The sequence below is a fragment of the Copadichromis virginalis genome, linkage group LG5 (assembly GCF_057382275.1).
Source record: "Copadichromis virginalis isolate Kocher_CV1m ecotype Utaka linkage group LG5, C_Virginalis_male_GT1.1, whole genome shotgun sequence".
NCBI classification, from domain to species: domain Eukaryota; kingdom Metazoa; phylum Chordata; class Actinopteri; order Cichliformes; family Cichlidae; genus Copadichromis; species Copadichromis virginalis.
In genome coordinates, this window is record NC_140622.1 from 14,887,472 (window position 1) to 14,905,410 (window position 17,939).

The 17,939-nt window shown below is 39.9% G+C and overlaps 1 protein-coding gene across 8 annotated transcripts in view; it reads right to left on the bottom strand.

Annotated features, from left to right (window-relative positions):
• Nucleotides 1-547: 547 nt before the first annotated feature.
• Nucleotides 548-17,939, bottom strand: part of celf4 (CUGBP, Elav-like family member 4) — a 95,515-nt gene continuing 78,123 nt past the window's right edge. For 2 of the 8 annotated variants that reach the window (XM_085456146.1, XM_085456142.1), the window contains exons 5-14: nucleotides 17,030-17,109; nucleotides 14,765-14,905; nucleotides 14,274-14,412; nucleotides 12,886-13,038; nucleotides 12,440-12,550; nucleotides 11,021-11,086; nucleotides 10,550-10,630; nucleotides 9,204-9,347; nucleotides 7,933-8,126; nucleotides 548-4,948 (exon numbers count right to left, since the gene is read on the bottom strand). In XM_085456146.1, coding sequence (XP_085312272.1) covers nucleotides 7,999-8,126; nucleotides 9,204-9,347; nucleotides 10,550-10,630; nucleotides 11,021-11,086; nucleotides 12,440-12,550; nucleotides 12,886-13,038; nucleotides 14,274-14,412; nucleotides 14,765-14,905; nucleotides 17,030-17,109 — 1,043 coding nt within the window. In that variant the 3' untranslated portion in view covers nucleotides 548-4,948; nucleotides 7,933-7,998. The remainder of the gene's footprint in view (nucleotides 4,949-7,932; nucleotides 8,127-9,203; nucleotides 9,348-10,549; nucleotides 10,631-11,020; nucleotides 11,087-12,439; nucleotides 12,551-12,885; nucleotides 13,039-14,273; nucleotides 14,413-14,764; nucleotides 14,906-17,029; nucleotides 17,110-17,939) is intronic. The other 6 variants (XM_085456148.1, XM_085456149.1, XM_085456145.1 and 3 more) reach the window with 6 other exon arrangements.

A 17,939-nucleotide genomic window follows, 5' to 3' on the forward strand; every position in this document is an offset into this window, starting at 1 on the left:
CTGGAGAGACGGGGGCGGGAGCCTAAAGCGTGCTGCCCATCAGAAGCTTGGCTCATCAGGAACCTGGCAAAGCTTAATATGCAACATTCATCACCCCCCTCCATATGTGCTGAAATTGGGAAATAGATTTCCAGAACACTTTGAAAACCACATGAAGTAAAATGTGATTCTAGCAACACTACTGAGCTTTAGAAATAAAAATCACTGATAACAGCACCGAAAAAAAAAATGATAGGAACTCAAATTTCTTTTGGATGAAATAGTGCAGTTTTCATTGAATTTAGTTCTCGGTAGAACACGTGAGTTGAACAAGATCAGAGCTCTGTTGAACAAAATGAAGCACAATGGGGAGAATAGGAAGGGAAGGGAATACAGTTTTCAAAAGTTGTTTACAATAAACCAGACATTAGTTCATTAAATATTAGCAGCAACTTATACTGACCTCAAGGCGTCTCTTCTGATTGAACAGTTGATTTAAGATGTGTTTAACTAGGGATTACTATTTCCCCCACTTTGCTTAACGGTGGCATTTTATTTTGAAACGATCTTTTAACAAAGCTTTTCCTTTTTTTTTTTTTTTAAAATGAACAGAACAGTATGCATTTATAATTACAAATATACATAAGGCTTTAGTGTTGTACTGCATTGTTGTGAGTAGTTTGCAAGCCACAGGAAAAATGTAGAAGCAGTCTTAGTAGTGGTTAAACTTCCAATACTTGAGCGGTAAGATGTGTCGCGATTCAAGGTTAACGCTTGCAAGAAAACAGATCAGTGTCAGTAATGAGAGCTCAGATCTTGGCTCAAACAGCACAAATAAATAAACAAATAAATAAACAGACAATGAAATAAATAATTCAAATCTGTCTTTGACATCACTTGGTCAAAAGGAGCGTTTTTCTCCGTCATCAAAGAAGTTCTGAAGGCATGGTCCTGCAGACAGGAACAATGATCATCTGTGGACCACAACAGTGGCCCATGCATGTCATATAAAAACTATTTGGTCACGTACCAACTCATAAAAAAATAATGCCATGAAAGCATGCTTATCATTTCAGACATGACTTATAAATAAATATCTAAACAAACAGATAAATGAATAGAACCCATTAAAGTATTTCTTTTTTGTTTTGTTTTTTATAAAATAGGTCAATGTGTGTCTAAGCTCTAACTGAGGTCAATGCTCTCCCTGACTGTATTCTGGATAAATGCCTTGGTCAGGTCCTACAGTTTGTACCGTATCCTAGCGAATATTTTTTTTTGTACCTGGTTTTAATGAGCATTATCATGTTTTCATTCATATATTTTTTTTAAGTATTTAAATTACTTTATCCAGTCCTTGTAGATAGAAGTAAAAGTCCTATAAAATATGCAAACCTATGTACAGAGGAAAACAGAGCAAAAAAAGAAACAATTTACAGTATATTCATCAGTTTATGTATATATTTATATATATATATTTATATTCAAACTTCCTCTGTTTCTTGTTTTTGAACCACTAAACTTTGTTTTTCACTTTTCTCATGTAAACTTGCAGCTTAAAGTTGGAGCAAATGAAGATGAGGTGGTTGGCATTTGAGTTCTCGCACATCTTTCTGCGTCTGCTTACTTCGTTCGCCGTGGGAAAAAAATGACTGATTGCTCAAACAAATCATACGAGAAGCACAGACTGTGATGGCAGTTTTTTTTCTTTCTAATTTTCTCAGAGCAGCGGGGCAGTCAAAAAAGGGCACACAGTGCTGCGATCAGGGACACCAGACATATGATATTTTGCCTCGGATGTTATTGTTAGACAGAGACAGGTCAGGTTGATGAGCTAGAGGTTTCGTACTAATCCACCAAAGTTAGTGGAAGAAAAGAACAAAAAAAGAGATCTCGATGGTCATCTGGTTTAACTGTATGCCACGCTCAGGAGATTGTTAAGTGGCACACACACAAACAGAGGCATTCTGGGATGTGCACTGGTGTCTTTTAGACTCACTGGATTTGGAAGGTAAATGTTAAATTATTCAAACTGCTAAAAAGGTTAAACAGAGACACTGGGGAAATGGCATAATGAGAAGTTTATAGGAAAACTAGTAACAGCACCCAACAGGAAGCATAGTCTTCCAAAGTGTCATATAGCCTTATAAATATTCATATATATAAATATTCATTGAGTAATCTCCACCAGCTCAATAAGTGTTGAATGCAGGGTCTAATAAATCCAAGTCTGTTGACCTTTTTCAGGTTTATAGTAGGTGTTTATACCATTTTTGTAGACTATTATGAGAAACTACGCTAAAGCAATATGAAACCAGCCTCGGTGATACAGCAGGCGTAATGGGTAAATGGTTTTTCACACTTATTGCTTCATTTTACAGTTTCATTAGAGCTTTTATCTTTATTTATATATATATATATATATATATATATATATATATATATATATATATATATAAAATTGCATGAAGACTTAACGTAAGGCAATATAACAATTTCTAAAAGATATGCTTCATGTCAAGTATAAATCCTTTTTTTTTCTGTTCAAAGGGAAGCCAGCTCTATGACATATTCATCAATATCACATCTCCTTCACAGCCATTAACCCTCTCAGGCTCAAACTAAGTTTTTGTTGCTAATGCACAAAAGAATACCTGCAGTGGTACTTCTGAGTAAAAATACCTCATAAAATATGTATGTGGGGTAATCAGGTTGTTAGCTTTTAAGTGTTACAAATCTGCAACGCCTGCCTTGAGAGGGTTAAAATCCTCCTCGGTCCAGTAAGCTCAGTCGCATCCCTTATCAAGCCACATTGTGCCCATTTCAGCCCTGATTTTTACCCTTTATTACCTTCCAACTAGTGGAACTTAGTCTCAGGTGCCTTGCACACAACTTGAAAAGTTAGTGCCTGTGCTAGAAGGTTACCTAATGCCCGCTTTTGTTTGAAGTTTGAAGTGGTATCGCATGAATCTACATTAGACCTAAATGCTTTCCCCCCCCCCAAAGACAATGATGGACCAACAGTGCTTGGACAATTTTTGTTATATTTAACATGCACTGAAGCTCTCTACGCAGCTGAAAAAATGATATGGATCAGGCTGTAGTTTTGACATCATAATAGCGCGCTGGCTACTTGCAGTAGTGTGTGTGTGTTCAGTTTTTTTTTCTTTGTTTTCTGAGAGCACAGTGCTTGATGGCAGATTCTGCAGGTGACAAGGCACACCTTGACATGGTGACAGCCCATACGCTACATGCACTTTACTGAATGCAAAAGAGAGCAAGGGTTGTGAGACATTTTCATTTTGGTTCAAGTTTCAAAGAGAAGTTTGTGTGTGTATGCATGTGTGCGTGTGTGTGTGTGTGTGTGTAAGCTCAAAAGATATGTTTGGAATAGAGTCGAAGATAATTGTCCTTTTCCTCTAAAATCATCTAGCCTGATTCTCTTAAAGCCTGCTACTGAGATTGGCTTTTTGCATTTTCAGATAATATGTACACCATATGTGTTTCATCACACATGAATCTTTTTAGCAATATATTGTGTGTCAGCATATAGGTAATCAGAGAAAGGAATGCCTGCAGTTTTGGGAGCTGCCAGATTTGCGATTCTTCCCAAGCAGAGCAATGCTTCAAACTCCAGCTAAAATCTACAAAAAAATTACAGCTCAACATAGTCAGTAGCCGTTCTATATACAGACACACATATATAAAATATGTGCATATAAATACATATATTTGTGATTAATATCTATTTATCCATATATACTGTATATATGAATACATTTGCTTGAATGCCTGTTATACATATATATGTACTGCAAATATAAACAAGTTCATATATTTCAAACATTTCTGATGTTATTCTATCTATGAGGTTAGGATGTCAAGTTAAAAAAGATAAGGCTGTGATACAGAGCAGCCCCTCCCATGCACTCGCCATCCCTCCCGAGACAAAATGAGAAGAGAAAAAAATAAACATTTTGAGTAATTGTAAACTAGCGAAGTGAGAGACCCCATTTGGTCATCTGAAATAGTTTTGCCTGTATTCAAAAAGCATATCAGCAATATATATGTATATATACATGTGTTGTATATATTCGTAATGTACACTTCTTTTAAGTGCAACTCCCCAGCCACGCTGGCTGACAGAGATGCAGTGGTCCGAGTATATTAGAGCTACAAGTCCTCAGCAATAAAAATGTTTGGTCTTTTGGTCCCTAAAACAACTAAGGAATGATGGATAAGACTCCCTGGAGACTGTTGCTATGGCGCTCCTCGGCAACGGTATCCCCTGGAAACGGACAGGCACTCCGAGCTAAAGATGGCCATCCCAAATCGAAGCCAATCTGTGTCGTGAAAATGTCACATTCCTACTTAAGTTCTCTCTCAGAGAATTTGTCCCTTCTTGTTTCAAATCTTAAAAATTGGTCTTCAAAACTCAATTGCTCCACACTATCTTAATGAAAGATCTCCTACGGCAATCCGCTATTATGTTTTTTGTTTGTGGTTTTTTTTGTGGTTGTTTTTTTTTTTTTTTTTTTGTTATTTTTATTTTTATTTTTCAAAGTTTTGTTCTTGTTGGACTTTTGACATCCGTATTCCTTTCAAGAGTTCAGCGGGGTTGGTCATTGTAAGGAGGTTTGATGTAGTTTCTTTTACTTTTTTCTCCTCCTTTCTTTGTTCAAGTAAAAGTTTTTGTGGTCCAGAAAAGGTAGCTGTCATTCAAGCAGGGTTTTGTGGGGAAAGAAGTGTGTATATGTGTGCAGAAGAGGGGAAAAAAAGTCCTGGGGCTAACCAGGCTGGTACAAATTCACTCTGAGTTCCAAAGTTTTAGTACATCCAAAAAGGAGGTGTCCTTGACTCGGTCATCGCTCTCTCTCTCTCTCCTCTGTTTTCTGAAGCAGCCTCAGTGGTCCAGATGTTGAGTTTGCACTCAGTGGTGGGTAGCAAATAATCAACAGCTCAACAAAACCTGAAAAGCACAGAAGAAAAAGGGACTGTTTGAGTAAAGGAATGTGTGGAGAAACAACACAAGGTTTCACGTTTTGCACCTCGATGCATTGATGCTTGCACTTTTCCACAGGATAGCCACTGGCTCGAGCTTTTCTGCAGATTGCTTAGGTTCCTAGAAGTATCCCACGAAAACTGCACTTTGATACCAGCAGCTGTGGGGTTTGAAGGTGTGTCTAGCTTTGCGGTTCATTTGTGCACTTGCTTGGATCTGATTTAGATAATTGAATGAGACAGCTAGGTCGCTTGCCGTTGAACTTTCATTACACATTTCTACATTATACCGGAAAACAAGAAAAATGACGGAGAGATATTTGCTTTGATTTTTAAATTAATTTTTCTTTGGAAGCAATGACGTCACCAGTGTTGTGTGTTCCTTCTCTGTTGATTTTTGCTGTATTTACATGCAGATGGAGCGGTGCAGAATACTTAACAGGACACCTGCCTCTCTAAAGCGTCTTAGCCAGCACTAAGACTCTAAGTCCTGGTGTGGATAAACAAAGATCATTTTGCTGAGACAATTTTCAAAACAAATCAGTGCTCATCCTGCAGTGAATTAATCTGGCTTCCTGGCTGCAGCTCCGTTGTTATCTTCTACGCGATGAAACAAATTTTTCGTTTCTATTAAAAAACAAACTCTTCAATCCTGTTTTTGAAATGGTGAAGGGATTCTAATCGAGACACACCTTACCGTGTCATTAGATGTTAAATAAGAGTACTCTAGCTTGCTGTTGTGCCAACAGTGTGTTATTATTCTATTTTATTCTATTTTTATTTTTTTAGATGATAATACCAATAGTAAAGCTGGTGATGCAAGTCGAAAAGCAGCTCGCTAATCAGTTGAGAGCGTAATGATGCTCTGGGAAAAAAAAAAAAAGGAAATCAGAAGATGTTTTCTCCAACATTCAGTTTAAAAAAATCATTTTACATATCAAAAGGAGTGGCGGCACACATTTGATGACAAATTCATATGAGATTGCTCTTCCACCTGCAGTGATTTGCCTCAGGACACTGTCTGGTATGGTTCAGTTAGTTTGTGAGTGGGTGATAAGTTGCCCTTGAATGAAGTCATCAGTAGTGAATGAACGACACAGCCTAAACTCTCCATCACACAGATGAAGGGAGGAGACAAAGAGGAACAGCACAATTACCTGCCTGAGGGGTAATAAATGCCTCTCCCTTGGAAGCACTTTCTTCCCTGTGCAACATGCTGAACCATTTACCAATTATCTTTTACCTACGAGGTAACATACAGGGTCATTTACTGTAAAGTCGTTCTGCAAATAGAGGAGGCTACTTTTTTCGGCCAGCCTGGAAGCTGACATCAAAACAAGGTTTCACTTTCAGTATAGATAGACACGTCTTATGGTTCACAATTACATTTAACATCTTATATTCTCAATATGTTTTAACTAGTCTGCTTTGCCCCCTGTGTGTGTGGGACATTTCCGTTAGCGCTGTGCATCACAGCACTCTTGTTTTCAGCGAATGATGCACGGAGCTAAGAGTGTTTTCCGCCGAAGAAGGCGATGTGAGTGACACTTGTTTGCCCAAGAACACACGGCGCTCTGGCGAGAGTGTTGTTAGGTGTGTGTGCTGCACGTGAGGCACTGTAACACAGCTGTCAGCAGGTTAAAGCTGCAGGAGTTTTAGACAATGCAGTCGCTGCTGAAATTCCCTGAAATGTCACGTTTCACTCTCAGCTTGTCTTGGGAAATATCTGCATGTGACTAATGATAACAAAAAAAAAATCATTATTGTCATCTTCAATAAAGGGTAAGACAACAGCTGCAAAATTTCCTCTTGTTCTTTAGCAGGAAAAACGATTTAATCATTTCACTGTTCAATGAAAACATGAGCATGCTCAGTGAGTGCTTTCATGCACAACAGTGAACACAATTGGGGATTAAAACGAAGAGTTTCTCAACGAGGCTGAATCAGAGGATCACAAGATACTGAAAAAGCTGAAAACTGATGTTGATGCTTCTGCATTAAAAGCATTTTGTGTAGTGGAAATCATTACTACTGTACAAGTATACCAGTGCATCATCCAAAAACGTTTTGACTATCATGTAAAGATAAAAAACAAACAAAACATTTTTAACATGAAGAGGAATAGTCCTTGAATCAAAATCTCTAATTGTCCTGCATGGATGCTGCATTCTCTGAGGTAAATAGTAGAAGTGTAAAAGCATCTCAGATGGTATAGGTTTGTAAATGCTTTTGTACATCACATGGATAACTTGAACATCTGAGACTTGGTGGTAGTGAATGTTACAAAGAGGTTTTGAAGCAACATATGCTGCCATTCAATTGTCTTTTTGAGATAAGGCCTTGTTTACATCCTCACTAAACCCCATTCTGCGGGTATTACAACAGCGTTGCTTCATATTAAGAGCAGCTATAACTACCTGTATACAGTCTAGGCCTGTCAGTTCTTTTTTCAAAAATTTATGAAACAAAAGACAGCGGATTCTTGGGCAGAAAATCCTTTAACAAGGAAGACTGGGGAAGATTTTGCTCTCTATAGGTGAACATTTGGTCTCATTGGTTCCCAAACCCTTACAGAGTGCTGTTAAGAGAAGAGGTAATGCAATGCAGTGGTAAACATACCATGCTTCTAACTGTTTTTTGTGTGTTGCTGGCATCAAATTCAACACAAGCACATTTTTTTTAAACAAAATGTTTCAACTTTAATATCTCATAGGCTCTCTTTATACAATTTTTATATTTTATACAATTCAATGTATTGGTTACATTATTTTTATTTATTTATTTAGGTTTGTAGTCATGGTCCTGGGAGGATTGTGGGAATGTCAACACCTGGTTTTGTTTGGTGAGTGTTTGCCAGTATAATTTGCAATAGCTGTGCATGCACTCAAGAAACCACCTGTGAAACTAAACTGACAACAGGTGTTCCTCAAGGAGTCAACACTGATGCCTAACCTGTCTTTCCCTGTGTTCGACAGCTGCCCCGGCCGCCAGGGTGGCGGTGGCTGGCTGGGGCGCGGGCTAGTAGGGACGGTTGGCATCCTTTGGCCTCTTCAGTTGCACCTTGAGTCTTTTCATGCCGATCTGGAAGCCATTCATTGACTGGATGGCAGCTTGGGCACTACCTGGGTTGTCGAAACTTACAAACCCTGGGGGAAAGGCCAAAAGAGAGAGAAAGAGAAAGGAGGAGATATTGTTATATGAAGAAGCAAGAGCAGTTTGGGACACTAAAAACATGGAATGTGAAGATGAGTTCATTAAGATCCAATAGTCATTTACAGGTGTGTATGATATGAAAACTGGAACGATAATGAAAACCTTTAATCAGCACATAAAACTAAAAAACAGTTACCATTCATGAAACAACTAGTTGTAAGCGTAAATCTAATATAGTGTGATTATTAAAAAAAAAGCACATTAAACTAACATCACACAGATGTGTAATAGTATGACAACAACAACAGGATTACAGGATAATGGGGTTTTATAACTAAAACATCAATATGGTAGTGCAACATTTCAGTTTTGCTTTTTAACTTCCACTGTGATGTGGGGGGAAAAAAAGCGTCAAATAACAAATTAAAACCCGCATCACAAAAACGCCAACATGAATTGAGGAAATACATTAATGCAGCGTATTAGTGAGCGAAAGCTAATTTGCAAATGGGTTGCACCTGATGGACTCTCCATAAAACATTCTCCACAATCCATTTATAATTTGCCACATAATTATGCGTTCGACTACGCTGCACTGTCAGCAGCATGACGTGAGATGGCAGTTTTCTGTCTTTGCACGGCAGACTAACTGTGGGATTCTGAAGTTACGTTCTTGGCATGCATCCCTTTTTTTTGTTTTTAGCTGAAAGGAAGCTATAGTCAGGGGCATGCGACTGAAAAACCCACATTTGTATTATCGAATCGAAAGATAAAACGGGCCGCTGAGTTCTCAGATCTCAGCTGTCTGTAACGCTTGGAAAAGGAAAACAAAATATCCAAAGTATCCACTCTTTCTTATTAGTAACAGCACACCTGCAGAGAAACGATCTGCTCTTTTGTTCATCTTTTTAAAGGGAGAGGTGTCACGAGGTTTGGGGGTAGGGAAGGCGTGGGGGTGGGAAGGGAGTATTGACTGCAGTGCAAAAAAAGGGTGATTAGGAAAAAAAAAGAATAATAATAATCAGGAATAAATAACCAATAATCGTTTGGTTTTGTTCATTTTTACCCACCAAAGCATTTACTTTGGTTTGTCGCCCGATCCACAAACACTTTGGAGGAGATGACATTACCGAATGGCAGGAACATCTGCATCAGCTCTCCATCTCCAAACTCCTGAGGGAGGTGGTAGATGAACAGGTTGCAGCCTTCCGGTCCTGCATGGAAAGAAACGGAGAAAGGCGAGAGAAGAGAGGGGGAGGGAGAGAGAGAGAGATAAAAAGGCAAAGGTCAGAGAAAAGGGTCAAGGAAAGAGACGGGGAGTAAGAATGGGAAAGGCAGACCACGAGAGGAGAAAACTCTGTGATGACAGTAAGAAATTATTTAAAGTGTAAAGTAAAAGATAAAGAGGGTAGAAGAGCACATTGTTAGTCAAAGTGGGCTAAAAGGCAGTGAAAGTCAGTTGCCTCTGACAGCTTCTTATAAATGATGTATAAACTCAATTTTCTGCCAAAAATAGAATAATGTTGATTATTTTAGAAAAGAGCTACATTTTTTTTTAACATAAGCTCTCACAGAAACCAATCAAGATGAACATTTCAACATTTGATTGCGTAATTTCATCAGTTTTCTTTGTTTTCTAGCTGTGTCGGTCCTATGTGGTAGTTAATCTCGCATGTTTGGATTGTTGTTTTGACTAAACTAGAATTTAAAATGCATCAGAGTGAAAAACACAAAATAAATGTTCCAGTTTTCTGCATCAGACCATCTTTATGCCCAGTTTCACATTAAAATTTTTTTTCCTTAAATGTGTTTCTTAATATTTGCCTAGTTTTAAGGTTCCAGAGTTGCAAAAATGAAACACGAATAAAACCCATAAAAAGTGTAGAGCAGTTTTCTCCAAGGCTTCAGTCACAGTTGAATGGTAACCTTAAGTTGTCAGGTGATTGCTGAATGTTAAGTATCATGAAAACTAACAACCTTCATACTGATAATTTTATGGCACCCCTTACTATATGACTCCCAAATGCTTAAAATATGGCCTCTGGGTTGCCACAGCTGTGAAATCATCTGCAATTTTTATCTTAACTTCCACAAGAGGGCAGTAAGGTCCCAGGCATGGGTGTTGAGCTTGGCGGTCATTCGGTTCATGAGAAGGCTTACAGCTGAGTTTGAGATGCTCAGTAATATTCTTCTTTTTCTTTTTCTTTGACTCATTCTCAACTCTGTCCTCTGTTTTTTTTATATTACCGAACCAAAAAGCACCAATAATAAAAAAGCTGTTTTGTATCAGGTAAACAAAAACACCCCAAAACACTGCTGAATATTTGTACTTTTCGTAAAAACTGACTGGCAACATTTCAAATCACCCCGCCAGCGTGTATGAGTATTTCAGGAGCATGCCGTGCGTGAGCGTTACCTTCTCGCTGCTGCTGTGGGATGATAGGTGGAGGGTGGGGGAAGGCTTGGCTGATCTGGCCGTATGCAGCGGGGTAGGCTGCTGACACACACAAACACACACCGCGGATCAGATAACAGTCATGACTAGAGCGCACACTTGTATACATATAAACAATGTGATATATGCAGGGGCACAGCAGGCAATCGATCAGATAGCGCACAATAGAGTCTAACGTGTTGCACACCCGACGCGGTGCAGAGAACAAACTGATGGAGTGAGACTGAAACACTTAATGTTACAATATCAAAATTTTAATTTCGAACAAAGGTATGCTTATCCTTGTCCTGTTTTCCGTAGTCTGGCCTCCCTTCCTACTGTACACACACACACACACACACACACACACACACACACACACACACACACACACACACACGCATACATATGCAGACACACATATCATTGGTGCAGTGAGAGTGACAGACAGACCTGCATACTGCTGGACTCCTGTGTAAGCCTGCTGGAGAGGATCAGCTGCAGTGGGACTTTGAGCTGCTTCAACAGAGACACAGAGAAGAGAAGAAAAAAGAGGAGGAGGTGGTGGTGGTGGGGGAGCACAGATGGATGGAGGTGTGTGTGTAGGGGGAGCGAGACAGAGGGAGAATGTAGATGGAGGAGAGGGCACGGAGGAAGGAGAGAGTAATATATAGCAGGGATGAGAAGGAGGAGAGCGATGGAGAGAAGAAAAAGCAGAAAGGTTAGCGAGCCGAACAGCGTGGAGTCAACTCACTTCACTTCGGTGTGTGAGGAACTGAATTCTGAACCTCTCCCTTCTCTTTTTCCAGACCCTTATACTTAAAAGTTTCCCCCAAAGCATTTCAAAAGTTTTCTTCTTCTTCTTTTTTTAAGAAAAGCAGGAAAGCAAAACTTTGATAAACCACAGTTAAGACCAACACACACACACACAAAACAAAAAAGAAAACAACCAACAACACATGGCTCCACTGTCACCACAACAAAGAAAAAAATGTACCTAAACTTGTGCCTATCACAGAAAACCTAAAAAAAACAAAACAAGAAACACATTTATTTTTCACATGTACAACAACAGGACAAGCACAACGCACGTAACAGTGGATACGCCTGCTGCTTTCACTTCACATGTTCACAGATCTACAGCAAACTCTCCCTGCATCTGAACTACCGCCGGCACTGTGCCGCACCTTAATGCTACACACCCGTGCGTACAACGCATGCACAATAAATACACCACTGAGAACACACACACACACATATACACACACACACACACTGATAAACATGTACACACTGATAACGCCAGTATCCTTTAAAACCAAAGTAACACCGAGCACGCTGTGGACTAACAGTAACACTGGAAAAACAGCAACAGATAGCCAGAAGAAAAGAAGAAGAGTTATGGGCTCAAAGAACCTTTAAAAAAAAAAAAAACCAGGTGAAATCCTGTTCAAAAATAATTCAGCTGTCTGTGTTATTATCATCCTTTGTAACACTGTGATACATTTTGCCAGGGGAATTGCAAGTTTGTGAATGTAGCAGCCACAGGGATAGGTTTATTCTAACAAGATGATTTGTATTTGTATACACTGCAAAGAACTTTTCTTTATGACAGTGTCTGGAAACACGAAGTCAGAGTCTTTTTCAGAGCATATTACAGAGCAGAAAATATTTCAGATATTTGAAGCAATATAAATCTTTACTGTTCACTCACAAACTTGAATTTTCCCTCTTTCTTTCCTTCTTTTTAAAATGTTTTAAATGTAAAAAGAAAGAATGTTTGGTCCCAATGGCTTTGAAATGATATCTTCCTGTCCCTGAGCTCAGAAAGAAAAGGGATGAGGGATGAGGGTGGGAGGGAAAGAGCGCTACCTTCGGAGAGAGATGAGAGGAAGCAGCCACCCTGAACCCCAAAACAACTCCGCGGAGCCACGCCCAAGCCGTTTTTCTCTGAGTCCTCTCTAAAAACCACCTCCTGCAACACTGGGGAGACAAGACAACCAAACACATCCAATAAGGTACTAACCACGGCTCATGACACAAGCGCATAGTTAGACTCCGGCAGCCCGAACGCCTTTGCCAAACGATAATCGCCTCAACTTGCTTGCTTTCTGTGGACTACATTCGTCTGGCCTCACCCCCCATGAACATGCTTAAAGGCTATCCTAGTGTGTAAGCCAACATCATGCACGCTTTTCCTGTTGATGGCTGCTTTACAGTGGACGTGTGTCTACATTGAAAAAAATCATACTTTAACATTTGAATTTTTGTGTGTGTGTGTGTGTGTGTGCGTTTGTCTCTGAGATGATCATATTTACCAGGATAATGGTGTATCCCGTTGGTAAAAACTGCTTCTGCGGGGGGCTGTCCATTTGCCTGCGGGGGCGGCATGCCAGTAAAACCATTTACACTAATTGGAGATGGGATGCTGGTCACTGTGGGGGCGCTGATGCCTGGTGGAGTACTGCCACCTGCAGCCATGGGGCAGACAGACAGAGACAGAGAGAAACAATGCAATTTTTCCACCCCGAGGACATTATGGAAAAGTTTTACTTTGACTGGCCACCTAGTAACTCTTGCAAATGTCAGGAGGGCCGGTCCAGTGGGCCGGTGAAGACACTAAATGTCAGGGCTGATTTCTTGTCCAAGTATGGCCCTTACAGTGAAACAACAGCCATTAGATGTGACCCTCAGACGTATTTTCTGAGACTAGTGAATACTGTGTTGATATCAAATGATTGCTAATTATGTGTTCCCAGAATGATCTTCTTTTACATTCCTTGGGTGTATCCAGAAACATGCATTTTCTTCCTTTCGGCTGTATCTTATTTCCACTGCAGTCTTAGAGTCGGGTCTTAAAAGAATAAACTATTTTTAGTCATTAATATTACACTTTATTAAACAGCTGGTGCTGCTGTTTTCAAAAGGATCTCATACTTATATTCGATTTTCCACATCTTATTTTAATGTCTTCGCTTTAGACGGCATGATGGAAGTGAATAAACAAAAAAAAAATCCTTTTATCCAGACTGTTGTGTCATGCAGTGCAGATATATTATGTTGTAGGGCCATGTTAACACTTCAGTCAGCCAATTTATGGATTGCATTTATATAGCGCTTTTCAAGGAAAGCTATATCGTGCCATCGGCCCCTCTGGCCAACACCAGTAGGCGGTAGGGTAAAGTGTCTTGCCCAAGGACACAACGACCAGGACAGAGAACCCAGGGATCGAACCAGCGACCTTCCGGTTGCAGATGTGCTTCCCAACCCCCTGAGCCAGTTTTAGTGTTTGAGTAAATCTGTAACCACAGTAACCAGGTGTTTAGACTAAAGAATCAACCTGATGTATTTCTTTGATGGATATGGTTATTCAATTTTATTGATTTATTTTATGTTGTATGTACTTAACCTTAAGATGACCTTTATGACCTGTAAAGACTTTTATGAGCACTCAGTAGCACTGAGTGCTCATAAAAGTCAAAAGTCTCATGTGCACAGATGGAAGGTTTAGGGTTTCAGATTTGGGTTCTTGGCTTCCAGTGACACCAGATTGTCTGCTGTCAGCCCCCCTCTGGAACATTAATGCTAGCTTGTGCTCATGTATATTTATGTATAGAAGTATAATCCACAATGCATGCACTGTGGTAGATGCACTTTCTGAAAAAACTCTGATAGGTACTTTAACAATTGACCTTAAACCAGTTACCTGACGTGGGAGTCAGCGGTGCTCCGGGGAGGCCATTGATGGTGGCCATGTGCTGCATCTGGGCAGCAGCAAAGGCTGCCATTGGACTGAGGTAGCCTCCTTGGCCTACAGATGCCATCAGTGCTGCTTGCTGCTGCACCTTCAGGTGGTGAAGAAGAAGGGAAAGCAGAAAGTAATAAAAGTAAAGACCTGTGAGTCTGAGCTAAGCAAAGCAAGACAAAAAAAGCATAAGAAGTAGAGCTATAGCAGAAATGCTGCTACAGAGATGGGAAACAGCATATTAGGAGGTGAAAACCATGTGTTAAACTTTATAGAACATCTATCCTTTAATTTTTTTTTTTTTTAAATTAACATTTGACTTGATGACTTTTGCTTCTTCTTTTGCCTTTTCAAATTTAAATTTGAGCTAAGCTCGAGCGCTCTGTTTAATCTCTGTGGCTCACTGAATAAATAACTGTGGATAAAAAAAGGAGTTCTGTGGGGCATCTTGCCTGAGCGTAGGCTCCATAGGCTCCAAACTGCAGGGCCATAGGGTTGAAGATGCCCATCTGACCAGCCATCTGCTGCATGCGGCGTATGGTGCGCTCCTTATCCGTGTCGGCGAACTTTACCACCAGACTGGATGAGGCCCCCTGTGCACCCACCCATCCACCCACACACATACACACACACATACACACGCCAGGAAGTACATGTTAATGTGGTTCGATAGACGTCTGACATAAGCTTGCATTAGCACACATACACACATACTGTTTTAAATCTCTGGCCAAGGCAATGGCCCCCAGAGCTTTAACTGGTGCCCATTTTCCCCAAAAAGTCCTGATGGGTTATAACTAAAAGGGACATTCCATGTTAAGTCAACCTTACATTCTCATGTAATTTTTTTACATTTTCATAATTTCCTGTTGCAAGGCTTCCGTTATGAATATATTCCAATTATTAGAGCAATTTAAATATTTATGAAAAAAGTGCCACTTTTACAGAAGGGCAAAATCGTACTTTTTCGCCTAAATCATAACTCACAAGTTGAGTGGTTTCACAAAGCTGCTCAGCAATACTTTATCTCCACCATTGTGCTTGTGGGAACAGCTGGATAATTTGTGTGGAATCTGCCAGATTTGGGAGTATTCTATGGGATTTTTGTCAGATACAGCAACAAACACAAAACAACAAAAAAGCAAAACATCAAGACAGATCTTGACTATTTTCCCCTGAAACCTGTAAAAAAATATTACCAGTACTAAATACATACATGTACATGTGCAGGTGAATACATCGCTATGCACTCTGAATTTGGCTCATGTAAACAAATTCTTTTTCATAGCTCTTAGTTTTGACTGTCCAATCAAACAAACGTTTTCATCAGTGGTAGGCAATGTGAGCTCACTCTCATTGCACTGTAAGCTATAGAGATATAACAGGTACAATGAATAAAATATGAACAATGTGAAAATGTAATTGGTGCTTCAGATAAATTCAGAAATGCCTGTTGGACTCCTTTAATGAGCCACTCTTCAAACTTTTACTGCCAGCCCATTGCAGGTTGTAGGTACTATTGTAGCTGATGTAATGCAGCACAGTAAGCTGCAATGTAAAATATCTTCCTAGTGTACGAAACACCACATATGCAAATTACCCATATAAATGCACCGTATCCATGAAGAATGTTTAAGATTTCAGATGCTAATAAGATCCAAATGGTTTATTCGAGGGCTACATGCCTTAGTTTGTTTATTTTGCTTGCACTGGAGGTTCAAGGTAGCGAACTGACCAGAGGATGTGTACACTGTCGACATCAGGGGATGGATACGCTCAGTAACAATACTCAAGAGGGCTCTGGCATTTAAACAATGCACAGTTTGTACTAAGGGACCCAAAGCGTCCCGAGAAATTGAGCCTGTGTGATTTATAGCCTCAGTTTTCTATTCTTAGCTGACAGGGGTGGCACCTGGTGTGGTCTTCTTCTGCTGCTGCTGTAGACCCACCTGCTTTGCGGTTCAACATGTTCTGCATTCAGAGATGCTCTCTGAGTTACTGTTGCCTTTTCAGCTCGTAGCACTCTGGCCATTTTCCCTTGACCTCTGACATCAGTACTGGATATTTTCCCTTTTTCCAGACCATTCTCTTTAAACTCTAGAGATGATTGTGCTGGAAAATCCCAGCAGATCAGCAGTTTCTTCAAAGTTCAAAGCAATTGATAATTATTTAAATGTGCTGCCTTTGTAAATTTAGTGAAAAATGTAACTACATCTGTCCCAGGCTGAACTTTTTTTTAAATATGTGAATGTTTAGCAGTTTTTAGCAGCTATTTCTTTTTAAACAGCAGAACCGGATGACAGATAAAAACTGCTGCAAAAAACAAAAATAACAACTGTGCCTACCAAAATTATAGGTATACAACATTTCCCAGTAGTCCTAATCCACTGACTATAATTTAAGCAAATATTGTGCATATGATCACCTCTTCTTTAGAGGACGCTGTAACTTGAAAAATATTTCCTCTATGGGTCTAATATTTGAGAAATCTCATGACATAGATTCATAGATTCATCTTTCAACCCAGGAAAAAAAAAGTGTAAAAAATGGCTCAACTGAGATGGAAAGATCGAATAGCCCTAAGGACAAATTTCCTCACTGGGACTGATAAACTCCAGCCCGAGTTAAATTTATAAGGAATATAAGCAGTATTTGAGTCATCTCCCTGTGTGACTCACCTCTCTCACACACCTACATGCACGCACACAGTTACTCACAGGCATTGTCTGGCTCCCGTGTAGTGCACCGATGGCTGCCTGAGCTTCAGCATGAGAGGAGTATTTTACAAACGCACAGCCTTAAAGAGAACGAGAGAGAGGAGAACCCGAGTAAGGGGATAATGAGATCGTGAGAACAAAGGGAAAAAAAAGTTTCCTGAGAAGTATATCATACAGTATCACAACAAAGCATTTATAGTAACAATACAACAAGCAGACAGTCCCCCCCCCCCCCTCCTTTTTTTCCCACCTGGGATAAATTTTCTACAGTAACAAATATTTAGTGAAGAAAGCCTCCTTTGCTGCGGATTGCTACATCAATGTTGATCGAAGCTCAGCAGACTAAATGTGCCAATCTGGCGTCATTAACGACTTCGAGGATCCTCAGATAGCGCTCAAAATGCTACAGCGTTTTGGTGTCGCTTACTATTGACAAGCGCCGTTGATAAATTTGAGTGATCAAGTTCTCAGTAATTATTGAGCTAAAGCCCACTTAGCTGAGTAAGCTGGCTGATGAAGCCTTGTTAATGGAGCTTCACGGAGGAATCAGAATGATCAAGCCCACTGTAATCATCAGGCTTAGTTATCATCGAGTTTCATTGATTAGCTGCTAAGCCCACTGATGAACTTCATGCGGTGAACTTGTGTAGCACTCTGACAACATTTAAAAAGGGGCATTTTTCTGGCATGACATGAAGCCTGATGGTTAATAAGGAGGGTGACTTATTTTTTTTTTCTTTATCAGAGCCTTGTAGGTTGACTCACGAGGTTAATGGGGTTCATCTGTAAAGAGCTGCTGGTTTGTATCTCTCGTCCCTTTGGGCGAAAGCTTTCAAATGGCATTTACTGTTGAAATTTACTGAATCTCCGGTATTCTTATGTAACGACTCCTCTGATGATTGTGAAATAG